We start from the raw sequence: 15,502 nt of genomic DNA on the forward strand, positions 1-15,502 counted from the left end.
AACGCGCGCTGCTGCCCTCTATAGGCGCACAGGTTCATTCAAAGCTTTGCTGTTTGTCCTATATTTGAAACACAGGCCAGCTGCTATAACAATAGTTTGGAAATTCAGTTCAGATGCAAAAATAGATTTGAAAGAGAAGGCTGAAAGAGTCAGATCTGACAGCTCCCTGAATAACTGTTGTCTTTCATTTGTGTATTTGTTATTTAACATCATGAAATGTTGGACTGTGTGCAAATTCCCACACTGACACAAACTGTCTGGATGTTTTCCTATGGCTTTCAAATAGCTGGCTAAACCACAAGGCCCCAGTGCAGTGCACTCAAGTAACCCATTTTCACCCTCCACCCCTCTTTATTAGGAAAAAAACCACTGTGTAAACCTCTGTCTCAGTAGCCTTCAGTACTGTAGGTAAATGATATAATGTGCTGTATTTTGCTGATGTTTTTCAGTAACACAAGGCGGCGATGGTTAAAGCACTGCCATGAGTTTGTACTTCCAGGATATGAATGTTTGAGAAAAGATAGGCCTGACAGATCAGGCAGGGGTGTGAAACGTTTATTAAGTCAGGATTCTAGTATAGGAGACTTGATATCAGTTCTAATCTTGAGTATTTGGCTGTTGAAGGATTAGCCATAGATATACAACTGTCAATCTTCATAATCCTTGTAAACATTTAGTATTGTCAGCATATGATGAGATAATAAAGCATGTAAGAGGTGCTATTATATGGGCTGGACTTCAATGGTCATTATAGGGCAAGACGGCAAGGACAGCAATGGAGTAACTGTAGAAGAATTCCTGTTTAGGTGTGACCTGGTAGTGAACGCTGGAAGGCCAACGACATATCATATTGTAAGGAATACTTACAGTCACATAGATGTATCGTGTGCTTCTTCAAACATACCCATAACCTGAGAGTTGGGTGTTATAGAAAGATTTACACTGGGTAGTGATCAATATACAATTTTATGCAGATTTGGTAAAAAAAATAAAAAAAATAAAAAGCGATAGAGAGAGAGAGAGAGAATAGAAGTGGAAGAGAGAGTTCCCAGATATAACTTTCCTCAGGCTAAATGAGATGAATTTCAGGGGAGGGCTCAAAATGTAGTAGCAGAGATAGAAAGATAGGCCCTCAGCTTGGTGAGCCATAAAGCAGCTTGCTGCACTGTTCATATGAAACAGACTCCCAGATGTTGGTTCCTTGGTGGAATAAATGATGAAATATAGCTGCAAGGAGCAGAAATAGAGTATATAGAAAATTAAGAAAACATCCAATGCTGTGTTATGCATTGGAATTTAAGAGATTAAGGACAGTAGCAAAAAGAGTAATTAAAAGTAAAATCAGTGCTTTGTAAAATTAATGAGCAGTGATTACCAGTGCGCTAGTTTATTTTTATTAGCATGTTTTTAGAAATAGAAGATCAACAATGGAGTCCATTACAGTTTTAGATGTAGGTATTAAAAAGGCATTTGATAATAAAGACATATGGTTAAGGGTATACTTGGCTATTAAGAAAGCTTATGATTTTTTGTGGAAGGAGGGACTAATGATTAAATGTATGATTTAGGAGAATGTTCAATTGGATGAAAGATTTCTTAATGAATAGAACAATACAAGTACAAAGGGGTGCGAGAAGTTCAAAAATTTTTGAAATAGAAAATGGTACGCAAGGACGTATGATACAAAGGGGTCATCTTTATTTACAGATGATGATGGAATTCAGATGAGAGGAAAAAATGCAGTTACCTTTTTAAAAAAATTAAAAGCCCCAAAGTCTTAATTTATGATCTCTGATTTCAGAAGAGAGTTACATAATATTGCACATGTATGGATCTATGTTACGTGTGTCCCTGGGCAATGTTGTGCCCGGCTGGTTCCTTGGTCTCCCCTTTTCACTTTCTCTCTCTCTCTCTCACTTTCTGGCGCCCTCTCTTCCTCTGTCTGTTTGTTTTTATTTCAGGAAGACACACCTGACAGAGGTATTTGCAATCAACTGGTGAGAGCATTTGAGGAGGATTGAGAGTAATCTTCACTCTCTCGAGACTGCGCAGCTCATATCTCAAGGGAGAAATGTTTCTACTTTTCCCCTGTTTTTGTTTTGTTAGTATGTTATTTTAGTTTGGGATGGAGATCGCCGGTAGTCCAGTTTTGGGTTTTCTTTGGTTCACTTAGGATTAGATTTCTTTTTCCCCCCTTTTTGATAGTTTAGGGGGGAATAACCGGGTGTGATGGCCCACCGGGTGAAACGGCCCACCGTGTGGCTGGCCCAGTGATTTCCCCTCCTTTTGTTTATTTCAGCAGGGTTCTCCATTCCCTTTTGGTTGACACTTTGTTTTGAGTTTCACTGTTGATTTAAATACATTTTGGTTTAACTGATAACTTGGTGTCTGAGTGTCCTTGTTGTGGCCTCTAGTCGAGCCCTAATGTTAGAGGGACCGTATCAATCTTCACCAGAGAGAGTGAAAGATTTTACATTTCTGGGTGTCTGGTTTGACTAATTAATGACTTGGGCTGTTCATATAGCAAACATACAGGCAAAATGTGATGAAATGTTATGAGAAGTTTGGCTGGATGTTACTGGGGGTGCAGAGAGGGACACCATGTATTTAAAATACCAGAGCTGTACTGAGCTATGGATGTTTTGGTTATAGCTCTGTTGCTAAATCAGTGCTTGGAAAGTGTTTTAGATGTTCTGCAGGCCAACTGTTTAATAAAATGGGAGAAATACCCTTATAATTAATGCACATTGCAGTACTGGACAAAACTAAGTGGTTCCAATCAAACCCTCCCAGTTCTTTTGCAGGGGTCATGTGATTTTGGTGGGAAGATCTATAGCCAAGGCAATTGTAAACACAGGAGAAATTAAAGCTGCGAGCAGCGTTGGGCGGGACCTCGCACCCCTGCGCACGTCAGGCCGTGGCGAAGCGGAAAGGTTTCCATCAGGTGCATTTAGACGCATTCAGACTCTGGCATTTATCGGACACTGCAATAAGTAGATATACTTTACACACACACACACACACACACACACACACACACACACACACACACACACACACACACACACACACACACACACACACACACACACACACACACACACACACACACACACACACACACACACAATCACACTCACATATACATACACACACTCACACACACACAAACACACACACTCACAAATACACACTACCACAAATACACACACACACACACACATACAGACACACACACACACACACACACACACATACACACACACACACACACACACACACACACAAATTAAGGCTCAAAGAGGTGGTAGAATAATAAAAAAAGACACAAATACAATAGGGTCCTTGCCTCTTCGGCTCGGTCCCTAATAAAAAGATTCAGAGGGCAGTAGGTCAGTATGTTTGACCTTTGAAGAAGGCAGTTGGATCTGGCTTATAGAATGGACAATGTTGTGAATAGGAGCACTTAAGGTGAAAGCTGTAAAATAGTACACACTGTATTAGTGCTAAATATCCAGCAGATGGCAACAATAGCCACAAAAGCTGTTTACAATCACCAATAAACAGCAGAAGAAGACGAAGAAGGAAACCGGTATTTATGGTTCTGGTTCTGGTTATCGACTGGTGAACACATTGAGAGTGTTGCAGTGCAGGAGAAGAAGCTGCTGTAGATTCAGTGGTGAACATGGCAGTGTGTGCCTGGTCAGAAGACATACTGCAGCTCCTCCGCAGAATGAATAACTTTTATTCAGCAGGTAAACGTAGACATGTTGTGTGACTGTCTCCATGAATGGCTGAAATGATTTTTTCGTGCAGTAACCAGTCACCAACGGTTCCCCGCAGGCTCCAGTCGTTCCAGCTGCTTTCGGTTTGAGATAGAAGGAACACAGGTAGGCTGGATCCCTCCGCGTATAGCGACGCTGCTGACGCGTTATCCAGATGTGTTCAATCTGCCGCACGGTGGCGCTGTGTCCCTGTCTCACAGGCTGGACTCTTACACGAAGAGATCTGAGTCTGTGGACGCTGTCCTCACATCTCTGAGATCTTTGATAGGAGAGAGCTCATTGAGCTGTCTGAAAGGATGGAGAGATGAGGTGAGACAGGAAAACACACACACACACACACACACACACACACACACACACAGAGGTATCATGGAATTAGATTTGGTATGATGGTATCATGGTTGGTTCCCCATTGATGGTGCCAAGTTATTTTTAATCAATTTGACATATTTTAATAATTTTATAAAAATAATTTTATATAATAATTTAATAGTAAATGAAATATTCTATTAATGTCTAATGTAGGGCCCCTGTCAGTCATGGGCCCTTAGAATCATCCTTACTTTTCACCCCCTTATGGGGCCACTGGCTGTATTGGACTAGTAAAAGATGGTCCTGTGTATCACTGCTCAAACCCCTTGAGAATCCTGACTCGACCCCCGTTCCAGGAACAATCTAATAAGGGAATTGGGATGTACGCATTGTTTTCCATCTAATACAGTGGACTGAAGAATTGCATCCTACCTAATTCACCCTGCATGTTCATACTGACACCATGTGACTCCCAGTAAATCTGACACAGTCTCATCTTTCAGAAGTACAGTGTCATGCAGAGATACTCAGACCCTCCCGTCATGTGGATGGAAAGAGCTGCAACCTGTAAGTGTGGGCACACAGTGACAGGTCAGTGTAAGCTTTTCTTAATATTAGTGTCCTGTGAGCTAACTGTGATGCTACTGAACAGGTCTTTTTGGGGTGAGGCGGTATGGAGTCCATGTTAACGGCTACACTGTTAGTGAAAGTGGGGAAGTCAGCATGTGGCTGGCCAGACGTTCCCTCACAAAGCAGACCTATCCTGGACTACTGGACAACGTGGTGAGTTCAACCTGTCACACTGTCAGGACATGCTACCATAGTAGATACTATAAAGAGTTTATATATATGAATTACATGAATAGCTCAACATTTTGAATAGTTTAAAGTATATGAAGTTCTGTAAATGCACTTGAAGTGCTGCTTGTTGATTGGCTGATGCGATGTCTACAGAGGAATCAGGGAGGGCTGATGTGTTGTGTCTCTGAAGGCAGCAGGTGGTCTGGCTGCTGGTGTTGGCATCAAACACACTCTGGTCAAAGAATGTCAGGAAGAAGCATGTATCCCAGCAGCCCTTGCTGAGAAAGCTCGTCCTGTAACCACAGTAAGGTAAGTTTGATGCCACCACTGATAAAGAATCTATGTGCAAAGCCAAACTAACAATAAATAGATCTACGAACAAGTTGTGTGTGTGTGTGTGTGTGTGTGTGTGTGTGTGTGTGTGTGTGTGTGTGTGTGTGTGTGTTGTTTGTATTGAATTGGTAGTTGCTTTTAGATGGTTATCCACACCTTTCATCACAGAGGTGTGCATGAATGAGGAAGTATGGCTGGGTTATCCATTTTTACAAACATTTTAACAAAGATCTGTGTTGGTTGTTAAGGGTAACACACACAGGCAGCATATGATGCTCTCCCTGTTCTCTCCCTACATTTGTAACTACATCACATTCACATTTACAAACTGATGAATGCAAAAAGCTGTTCTGACCATCACAACTTGCCGGATTTGGATAAGAGGAGCCAGGGATTGAACCACCCACCCTGTGATTAGTGACTATTTGCTGAACCACAGCCACCTCTGTAAATACAGCACGCCCACGCAAAAGTCTCATCAATCACTCATTCTTCACAGTTGATTGACAAGCTGATAAGACCAAGCACGTGTAGACCAGCAACAACACAAGGAAAAGGAATACATATGATGGATGAACAAAAACAAAGAACAAATTACAAAGGAAAACATTTTTTAAAAATGAGACCAAAGCAGTCAAGAAGGTTCTTCCAGGGTTCTGCAGGAAGTTTGTCTTTGTCTTTAAAAAACAAAAGTTAACTTAACTAATCACTTCCATACATTTTCTAGCTACACTTACGAGGATGACGAGGGCGTGTTTGCAGAAACCCAGTTTGTCTATGATTTGGAACTTCCCCTCCAGTTCAAGCCCACAGTAGGTGATGGAGAGGTGCAAGAATTCTACCTCCTGCCCATAGATAAGGTTGGTAGATTTGTCAGTATTCCATTGAAATTGATGTACTGAGAACAATGTGTCATGAAGCTGGCAGTCATTTTGGGTCCTAAGTAAGAACATTTCTACACTTATTATTAGTTCACGAACACTAATGTGAGTATGTTCTAATCTGTTTGTCCTGGTTTCAGGTGAAGGAACTACTGCCAACTGATGACTTCAAACCCAACTGTGCTATGGTGGTTTTGGATTTCCTCATTAGACACTCAGTTATTGAGCCTGATAAAGGTTTGTGGCTGTCCACAAAATAAGAAATTGATTTCTGTTGACATACTCAGATTTCTTAAAGATCCCCTCCAGATAGTAAAAAGACATATAAAAATACTCTATATGAATCATTTTTAAAGATACTCTTAATCGTATGCTTTTCTTTTCAGAGCCGTTTTACCAGGAGTTTGTGAGTGGACTGCACCGGACGTTATAGAGTGAAGCTGAAGACTGAAGCACATTGTTGTTTACATGTATCACAGACACATGTCAGCCTCACAGAAGCCAGTGTCAGAACATTCATCAGTCAGTGGACTCTGGTTTATATGACAGCTGCGTTCAGCCTTGCTTTGGGAGGGATGCTGTCATCTGCAAAATACTTACCGGGCTGGTGCTGACTATGTCTATGGACAGATGATCTGTGTGCAATACTGTGATTTTTAAAATATCAGCAGAGTTAGCACTGTTGACACAAGCTGAGATACAACTGAAACTAATGTCTACAGGATTGTTCATAAAACTTAACTCAAAATTAAACAGTTATTTATGGGTAAAGTCATAGCTCACATCCACAAAAAGTGAAGAGTATCAGTCATATTTGTAGCTCATCGTGTGCAGTTTTTTAAATGCAGAAGACAGTATAAAATTAGGCATGTACTGATATGAACACTATATGTGGCATAAATGGTTTAAATAGTGACAACAGTATTAATTCAGCATTATTTAGAATATTAATGATTTAGTAACTACAGTGCTGTTCATCCCTCCAGTAGAGTTCCCTGACTCTATAATCAATGTTACGGAGCATTGAAGCTGTTACTCACTAAAACTTAGTGAGGGTTTTTCCTTTTAATTTATCATAATCTGTATAGAAATACAGTGGCCTATTTTCACATTCTCCCAAAACATCACACATTGGGTGCATCTCATTGCCATTAAATGCATCCATGTCTCCCTCTCTTGCATCTCAGTTCTTCCCACTAAAGATACATGGAGAGATGCAGGCAGACCATGCAAGAAGAGAGGAAAGGAAGAAATATGTTTTTAGAGACATGAGACATTCTTTCCTCTGAAGTGTCATGTGAAGCAACGTGTTTGTGATGATGGTGGCAGATGATCTCAGCTGATCAGCTGTAGAGACTTCTGATGGAGTTTGTCTGCACACATGTGCTGATACTAATAAAGACAGTTATAACTGACAGAGAAGCAGTGTTTTCTGTCAAACACCTGTACCTGAAGAAAAACCTGCATTCTCTATGTATACTGTATCCTGTGAAGCATTACTACTGGCAGAATGTTTTTATATTGTTCATTATTGGTATCTGTATTTATTGATAATCTGATTGGGAATTCATTATTTAATAACCTACAATATGATCAGGGTGTCTTTTGAACACTGGAAATAATTTAGGTATTGAGCTTAATGTTTCAGGGAAAATGGAAGTTATGCAGGTTAACTAATATCAATCCAAACACTGCACACTTTCATCACATTCTACTCTGCTGCATCTTTTTAAACACATTTTCATATGTGCTGTCCTTGGAAACTTTGGGATCTGAGTAAGAATTTAAAAACAGTTGAAAGTCATCAGTCTGTTCTCACTGAGTAAACATCTGTATAACTGAAAAGGTATTAAGTATGTGAACAGTGACACCAGTGGTCAGATTTGGTCATTGTCTGTTACAATTTATTTCCTTTAGAATACATTAAAAAAGACAACTAGAGGATACATTTGTATACAAAAGAATATTCCTCTTACAAATAACCAATTGTTTAGGAGATGCTTGCATCTTGCATGTTATAATTTGACATTATTTTCAAAGTGTTTAAATCACGCAGAGCTTTTTTATTTTCAGATGTGTGCAAATAATACAACATAAGCCAGTAGAATATCACATAGAGTTAAAAAACAAAAAAAACAATCATAAAACAGAATAAGAAGCAAGAAAAGAAAAGCTGTCAACATTGAGTGAACTGGCGGAATGGAAACAAAGTAAAATACACTTCCAATAACACCATGGCATAAACATATACCATCAATTCCCTAATAACAACTGCTATTTAAATCACGTGAGTCTCATATTAGAAACAGCAAGTAAAGGCAGGGATAAATACATTGAGAGGAAGCAGTAAAATACCTGTAAATTCAGTACATAATGTACATTTTCACAGCACGAATTGCATCAGTGATTCAGTCATGCCATTAGGTTATATAAAAGCAGTTAATGGAAAACCATTCATTTGTATTTTCTTTTGCCAATTTTAAAATTGGTTAAAATTTGATCTACATTTGGATGGAAACCTGGCTGCACTCACCTGTTCCTGAGTTTCTAACAAAAATACTGTTTTCATTCACTAATTATTTCTCATTGCTTCCCCTTTACAGTTACACATGCTTCCTGCAGATGTTTCAGATTAGAAGCTAGTAAGTGTTGTTTCATTGATGGAATGAGTGCTGTGGAATGTACATGACTACAGGTGGAGGAAGAGCTGAGTTCATCAACTGCAATTAAAACAGGGGCAGAGATGCAGTCCTGTCTCTAATAAAACCCTGTTTTACAATAAGGCCTGCTCCTCTCTCTAGTTTCAGTAAATTAAGGCCCTGACCACTATTTGAGGATTTATGGTTATTGACTAGAGGATTTTTACCAATTAAGTTCATCCTTCAATAACCAACTGCATACAGTGTGTCTGACAGTCCACGTCAATTCAATCACATACAGTTAAGCTGATTGAATAGAATTCTTTAAGTGTTGCATTCATTAACAAGCTTGTATAAAACACTCAAATCAATTGGTCTCCTTATAATTATATATTTATGCTTAATTTCCACAAATCAAACTTTCTGCTTTTTAAATTAACTGAATTTGTATCAAATCCTACAGCTTTTCAAAGAGAAAGGCTTGTCCACATAAAGTTAGGCTGCTGTATGTTTCTGCAGGAAAATCAAAGAGAATTTAAAAAACGGATGGAATGACGGGACAAAAGTGAAAGACAAGCACAGTCACACTAGAAGCCATGAAGTCAGACATACATGTGTGGAGCAGTCACACTCCTCTCCTCTGGAGCAAACCACTGTACTCCAGTCAAAGTACTGGAGATATGACTTACATAGACTGCCACACTTTGAAAAGTAAGAATGACAAATCATGTTCTCTAAATTTTGGGAGTTATGAGTCCTAACCACAGATTACAGTATTTTCACTTGAAAGCTAAAAGCTATAACCTTAAATGTACACACTCCCTTTTTCCATTGCATTTGACCTTCCTTTTTCCTCCTTTGGCCTGGTTTCTCTTTTTTCTCTGATCTCTACAAGCCCTGTTTAATTTGGCCCACGCTGGTGACAGAACACACATAGAGGAGGGATGCTGTTCTTGGCCTGGGTTGGTTCCCCCTTCCCTCCTGATCTTGTGTGAGCTGACACTCTATAGCAGAAGGCAGCCGCCCTTCTTGCCTCGTCTCTTGGCCTGCAGTGCTGCCCTGGTGGCCATCTCAAACACCTCCCTCACACCGTCCTTCGTCTTCGCTGAGCACTCCAAGTAACCGAAGGCATTGATCCGGCTAGCCATGTCCCGCCCCTCTTCAGACTTAACTGGTTCCTGTTTGGAAAAAACATCATTAAAAATAAATCACATCAACTGATAGAAATCAGAAGATATTTGCAAAGCTGATATACACCAAGTCCAATGCAAAAGTGGCAGTAATGGGAGAAGTTCTCAGATCTGTGAATACAATACAAATAACTATTCATCCCATAAGTGGCAAATCAAATCTAAGAACTTTTAATACCTAAACAAAAACAAAATCATACCATTTCCACAGCAGAGCTAACACAGGTGTAACCATTTTTATTTCAAATAAAATGATCAAAAAATCTAACGCAGATAACACATGCATTTCCCCATTATGATAGTTTCCTCTTCTCTCCCACATTCACTGTTTGTGAATGTGGGAGACAGTGAATAAGACATAACACTAAAATCCATAAAAGATTATTCATAAAATACCCATATAACACTAGATACAGTCATATAGGTAGATTCAGAGCATCTCAATCCAACCTTCATCTCTAAAGTTTAAGACCTCTCACAATTAAAAAAAAAGAGACTTATTTTAGACATTTTATGAAGTTACATTTTTAACATCAAATTGAATACTTTTTAAGACTTTAAGGATCTGCACTAATCTGAATTTATTGTTTGGAGCAGTTAATAGGAAGGAATTTAAAAAAAAATCATTAATAAGATAAATAAGCTTGATGAACACAATGAAGAAGATAATAAAAAAGCATCTAGCAAAAATAAAAAAAACAAAGACCTACAGAGTAATCTAGTAGTTGATGTGGGAATGAACGATTTAGAATAGTAGTTAGTTCAACAAGCAGGTAAAAGATGGTTCTGGATGCTCAACAGAGAAAATTCACTTGCATGAACATGTCCAAAACAAGTGTAACTGTCTTTTTGGAGGATTTGTTGTTTGCAAAAAGAATAAAAAATCTCTTTGTTGTGTCAATCTGAAAAAACCCTGCACATTAATGTCAACATATTCAATTAGAAGTAGAAGTTCTTCATTCCAGTTCCTACTCAATACAACATTATGAGAAAATGTACTTTAAGTATCATAAGTAAAAATTCTCATACTGCAAAAAAGATATACTGTATGTATGTCATGATTAGATTATTAATACTGAAGCATCAGTGTGTAACACATTTGATTTCCAACATGGTGGAGCACACATGGTGAGAACCAGTTATGAGTGACGATGTACTCTGTCACTGTAACAGTGACAGAGTACATCAGAGAGCTGACACTCACCTGCTTCATCTTTGCCAGCTCTCTGCGTGTGTGCTCGTCATTGCGCAGGTCCTTCTTGTTTCCCACAAGAATAATTGGCACATTGGGACAGAAGTGTTTGACCTCAGGAGTCCACTTCTCAGGAATATTCTCTACATGAGACACGAGGTATACAAGTTAACAGTGTGTGTGTGGTACAAAACAACATAGAGAAAAGAGAAAAGTCTCACCTAAACTGTCGGGACTGTCGACGGAGAAACACATGAGGATGACATCAGTGTCTGGATAAGAGAGAGGTCTCAGTCGATCGTAGTCCTCCTGACCTGCTGTGTCCCACAGAGCCAGCTCCACCTACACAGTAGCAGCAGGTTACTACACACACTCACACATTTCTCAAGCATACACGTCATCAGCTCTGAGGCAACACACACAGTGACAGTTAGAGCTTCTTCAACTTCTGTAATGTGAAATGTTTCCAGTGACACAGACTTACGAGAAGAATTTGACTCAAATCCTATAGATTTTTGTTTTTGTTTAACTTTATTGCCATACATAAACATTATCAGGCAATTTGAGCTGTACAGAACAAAATCGCCTTGAGTTTGGGCTTCATTCCACACATATGTAAACACTGTATAGGCTCAAAGTAGACACCATAGGTCCATACATCACATAAAGAATGAAAGTCTTAATACAGTAGAGAATAACAGGTGTCCATCTCCTTATAAATAGCACTGATGTGGAATTTCTGTCATCATGAGTGAGCAGAATATTAGTGAATGTCATCTTTCCTACCTCCACCTGTGAGAGCTGTGACTCACTGCTTTACTGCAGGTGATGATGCACTGAACTGTTGTCACTGTCACTGATGAAGCAGACAGTCTGTCCTACCATCACTAAACTGTCAGTATGAAACACAACTGAAGCCTGTGTTCCCTCTCTATGTAGCATGGCTCATAAATGAGTCTCATATCAGTGTGTCGAGTACAGAGCTGCAGTCAGGATGAGGTTACCCTGGCTCAGCATACAGGCTGGAAACAGGGTCCAAAACTAGCAAAGCTCGCCACAAACATACTGTATTTACTGTACATACTATACTTATTGTGACTGTATGATTTTATTGATACTACTCTTATCAATACTCCTTATTGGTTCAATTCTCTACTGATACTATTATTTTTCTTTTTTATTATTAAAGAGCTGCTTTAAAAATCAAAATAAATTCAAAAAAAGAAGAAATTCAGAACAGGACTAGAAATTGTTAATATTTCTTAAACAGTAATGTTTACAATAACAGTCACTGTACAAATGTAATATCTGACAAACTAACAAAAAATTCAATAACATGAATTATATTCCTGGCGTCTAAATGTTGAGTGAATTTGAAAGAGAATGAAGAACACAGATGTCAGCTACTCACCTGTTTACCATCCACCTCAATATCTGCCACATAGTTTTCAAACACTGTGGGAACATAAACTTCAGGGAACTGATCCTTGCTGAACACGATCAGCAGGCACGTCTTGCCACACGCTCCATCACCAACTATCACCAGTTTCTTTCGGATTGCAGCCATCTGAAAGGAAATGAACACAGACAATATAAATTATAAATATATAGGATAAAGACAATTATCGATACACTTGATCAGGAATTTCAACTACTAATTCAGATTGTAAAAGTACTTTTAACATTTTTTCCTGATTAAAACAAGGTTACACCTAGAGTAGTTTCCTATTGAAATTTTCAAAGTGAAAATATTAATATATAATTTTTTTAAAACAACTTACACAATTGAAGTATGGTAAGGATTGAGAAACATTTAAAAACACAAGAAGTTATGACACGAGGAAACTGAGGAAGAAATATTTCAGATTCTGCACAATTTTTACATCAGCAATCAATTTTAAGCTAATTGTACTAAAGGTCAGATTTCCTTGAGTTGCATCTCTTCCATGCAACACTCAGCTTTATTTGATCTACTCATCAGAGTCTGGTTCAAGTAAGTCAACTTGCAGATGTTCACCTGTTATAAAGCAGATCATTGCTTACTAAGCAGTATGTTGATAGTGGAAACATGGCATCAGAACTCAGTCACAGTGTCAGAAGTCAGTTTGTTACTTTAAGTATAGATGAGCTTTCTCAGGTTCACATCATAGTGAGACTAAAGGTTGGTAAGGGGGCAGTGCATCAGTGCAGGAGCTCTAAAACACACACAAAGTGCACCAGCTCTATCCAAAGAACCATCAGTCAGAACAAAAGTCACCACACTACCAGAAGATCAAATCATCAAGCTTAGTTCACTGAGAGATAGAAAAGCAACTTCATCACAGACATAGAATTTGATAAATAAAGAATGCAAGAGTCCAAGCAGAAAAAGTGCTGTCAAAAAAGGCTGTGTTGTTGTGATCTCAGAGGATGAGAAGCACTTTCTAAACCACTTCTCAGGAGGGAGAACAAGGTCAAACACTTGGGGTGAAATACCAACATTTTACAGTGGACGACTGGGAAAAAAGTCCTATTTATTTATGGCAGTAAAAGAGGGGTGAATGTAAGGAGAGGAACAGGAGAGAGAATGGTACTGCAGTGTTCTCCATGTACACCTGCTGTTTTGCTGCTGTGTCCTGTCAGCAGTTTCACAGACATCTCTTTTACAAAGGTGGTCTATAGGGAAAATGCTTTTTGGGGCAAAGGGGGATTTTTCACTACAAAACAGCAAGTGACCTATCTGAAATATTGGCTGCAAATGTGTGAGCAGCAGAGAAGTATCCAGCTCTTATAATATATCGATGGTCCTGACTGTCATGGACTTTTCTCCACAGTACATCTGACCTCAGCCTCATTCCTAAGGCACTTGAAGACTGAGGAAGACAAGCATTCTGTGACATCACAAAAAGACAAGAATCACATAGTCAAATCATGCAAAGATAACATGAGTCATCAGGTTTTACATAAACTTTTAGAGTTCATGCCGGCTCCAGTTCATGCTGTCATTACAGCAAAAGGGGAACAAACCAAATACTAAGATCTTATATAATGACCTGTTCCCTCAAGTTGTTAAGCTGATATTATCATTTGTAATGAAAACAACAGTGTTACATTCAAAACCAATGCAAGAAGATAGAAAGATCTTGACTAGCTGTCTCAGACTTTTGGACTGAAGGTAACAATATACAGCTGAGAAATAAAGACGTTGTTGCTCACTTTGATTGTAATTCCTCCCTCCAAAAAGATATGAGTCAGGCAAATGTCAAATACATTAATCAATGTTTACCAAATCTACCACAAATGTAATCTCATTACAAAGATACACTGAAATCAATGACATGCAAAACAGGTCACCAATCTTTGGAGCACTTAGCAAAATCGTTGCCAAGCATCACATAACGTCTCTGCGTAGCATCTTAGTTTTTTGTCATTTATGGCATGCAACTTCCCCTTTGTATTTATCCATTTATTTTATTTATTTTCAATCTGACACGTCTGACTATTTTAGTTTGGTAAATAAATCTTAACAAATGGTAAGTAAGTGCACAAACTGACCGTCTAAGATAGTTACTGTAGCTCCTAGGCGAAGATAGAGAATGTGATGTTGACGTTGCTATACTATCTCACTTAGTAGCTGTTTTTAACGTTAACTGTCACTTCTAATGTTGAAGGTTATTGTGTGTGTCAACTCACCCTCTGGTGAAATGCTTTACGTTACAGACAACTTTCCAAGCTAACTGAATGTTACATTCATTTTGAGTAATATTATTTTTGGCCTACGTTTGTTTCCGAAACAGAGAAGTGTAAGCTAACTTCTAGCTAGCTAGTTTCCATTGCATCTAAGGAAGCTAACAGTTCAGTCCTTTTGTCAAGCTGTACACACAATTTTGAGACTAATATATTACATAATTCTAGCAGAAACCTTCACATATATAACATCAAAGCAGGGATATATTCTAAATAGAAACTTAAACATGATGTTACCGTTTATTTCAGATAACGTTACTCGCCTTTCTTTAGTTTTCCTGTCGGTCCTAACAGCCCCGCCCCCGACAGTGCCACGAAGATTGTGTCCGCCCATTGTTCGTACTTTCAGCCAATGGGACACCGCAAAATAATGAGTGAAGCGTAAAATAGCCAACCAGCAGATATAAAAAGAATCGCCCAGTTTAACCAATATAAAGAAATAGACAGAGGTAAACCCTGGGTTAAGTCTCTCAGGGATGATTTCTGTCAGGTAGCATACAAACCCTGCTGCTAAATCAACATCGTCCCATCTGTGTGTCTCAAATACCTCCTTGTTTCGTAGCTCTCTGTGAATACATAAAAAAGTGGGATTTTAAATGCATTTCTGTTGTTGATAAATGAAGATTGATACTACATGCATGTG

At 38.8% G+C, this 15,502-nt stretch overlaps 2 protein-coding genes across 3 annotated transcripts; one reads left to right on the forward strand and one right to left on the reverse strand.

The window, feature by feature from the left end:
• Positions 1 to 3,638: 3,638 nt before the first annotated feature.
• tpk2 (thiamin pyrophosphokinase 2) lies at positions 3,639 to 7,472 on the forward strand. The gene is made up of 8 exons (XM_062426368.1): positions 3,639 to 3,755; positions 3,844 to 4,094; positions 4,601 to 4,664; positions 4,750 to 4,880; positions 5,089 to 5,207; positions 5,959 to 6,091; positions 6,253 to 6,349; positions 6,499 to 7,472. The coding sequence occupies exons 1-8, from the start codon at positions 3,686 to 3,688 to the stop codon at positions 6,543 to 6,545; spliced, it is 912 nt and encodes a 303-aa protein (XP_062282352.1). The 5' UTR covers positions 3,639 to 3,685; the 3' UTR covers positions 6,546 to 7,472.
• Positions 7,473 to 8,002: 530 nt separating this feature from the next.
• rhoaa (ras homolog gene family, member Aa) lies at positions 8,003 to 15,160 on the reverse strand. 2 transcript variants are annotated; one of them, XM_062426369.1, is made up of 5 exons: positions 15,123 to 15,160; positions 12,545 to 12,700; positions 11,355 to 11,475; positions 11,146 to 11,276; positions 8,003 to 9,929 (listed from the first exon to the last, which is right to left on the reverse strand). In XM_062426369.1, exons 2-5 carry the CDS (start codon positions 12,698 to 12,700, stop codon positions 9,756 to 9,758), a joined length of 582 nt encoding a protein of 193 aa, XP_062282353.1. In that variant the 5' UTR covers positions 15,123 to 15,160; the 3' UTR covers positions 8,003 to 9,755. The 2 variants fall into 2 exon arrangements, with proteins under 2 accessions (XP_062282353.1, XP_062282354.1); XM_062426370.1 differs by having other exon boundaries at positions 15,097 to 15,151.
• Between the last annotated feature and the right edge of the window lie 342 nt (positions 15,161 to 15,502).

This window comes from Scomber scombrus, chromosome 10, assembly GCF_963691925.1.
Source record: "Scomber scombrus chromosome 10, fScoSco1.1, whole genome shotgun sequence".
NCBI lineage: Eukaryota > Metazoa > Chordata > Actinopteri > Scombriformes > Scombridae > Scomber > Scomber scombrus.

Excerpts from the sequence above, each read along its gene's own strand:
- tpk2 (XM_062426368.1), top strand. The coding sequence starts at position 3,686 with ATGGCAGTGTGTGCCTGGTCAGAAGACATACTGCAGCTCCTCCGCAGA. Across the intron at positions 4,665-4,749 it reads GATGGAAAGAGCTGCAACCT|GTCTTTTTGGGGTGAGGCGG; the intron begins GTAAGTGTGGGC and ends GCTACTGAACAG. Across the intron at positions 6,350-6,498 it reads AGTTATTGAGCCTGATAAAG|AGCCGTTTTACCAGGAGTTT; the intron begins GTTTGTGGCTGT and ends TTTTCTTTTCAG.
- rhoaa (XM_062426369.1), bottom strand. The coding sequence starts at position 12,700 with ATGGCTGCAATCCGAAAGAAACTGGTGATAGTTGGTGATGGAGCGTGT. Across the intron at positions 11,277-11,354 it reads CGACAGTCCCGACAGTTTAG|AGAATATTCCTGAGAAGTGG; the intron begins GTGAGACTTTTC and ends TGTCTCATGTAG. Across the intron at positions 9,930-11,145 it reads AGCTGGCAAAGATGAAGCAG|GAACCAGTTAAGTCTGAAGA; the intron begins GTGAGTGTCAGC and ends TTTTCCAAACAG.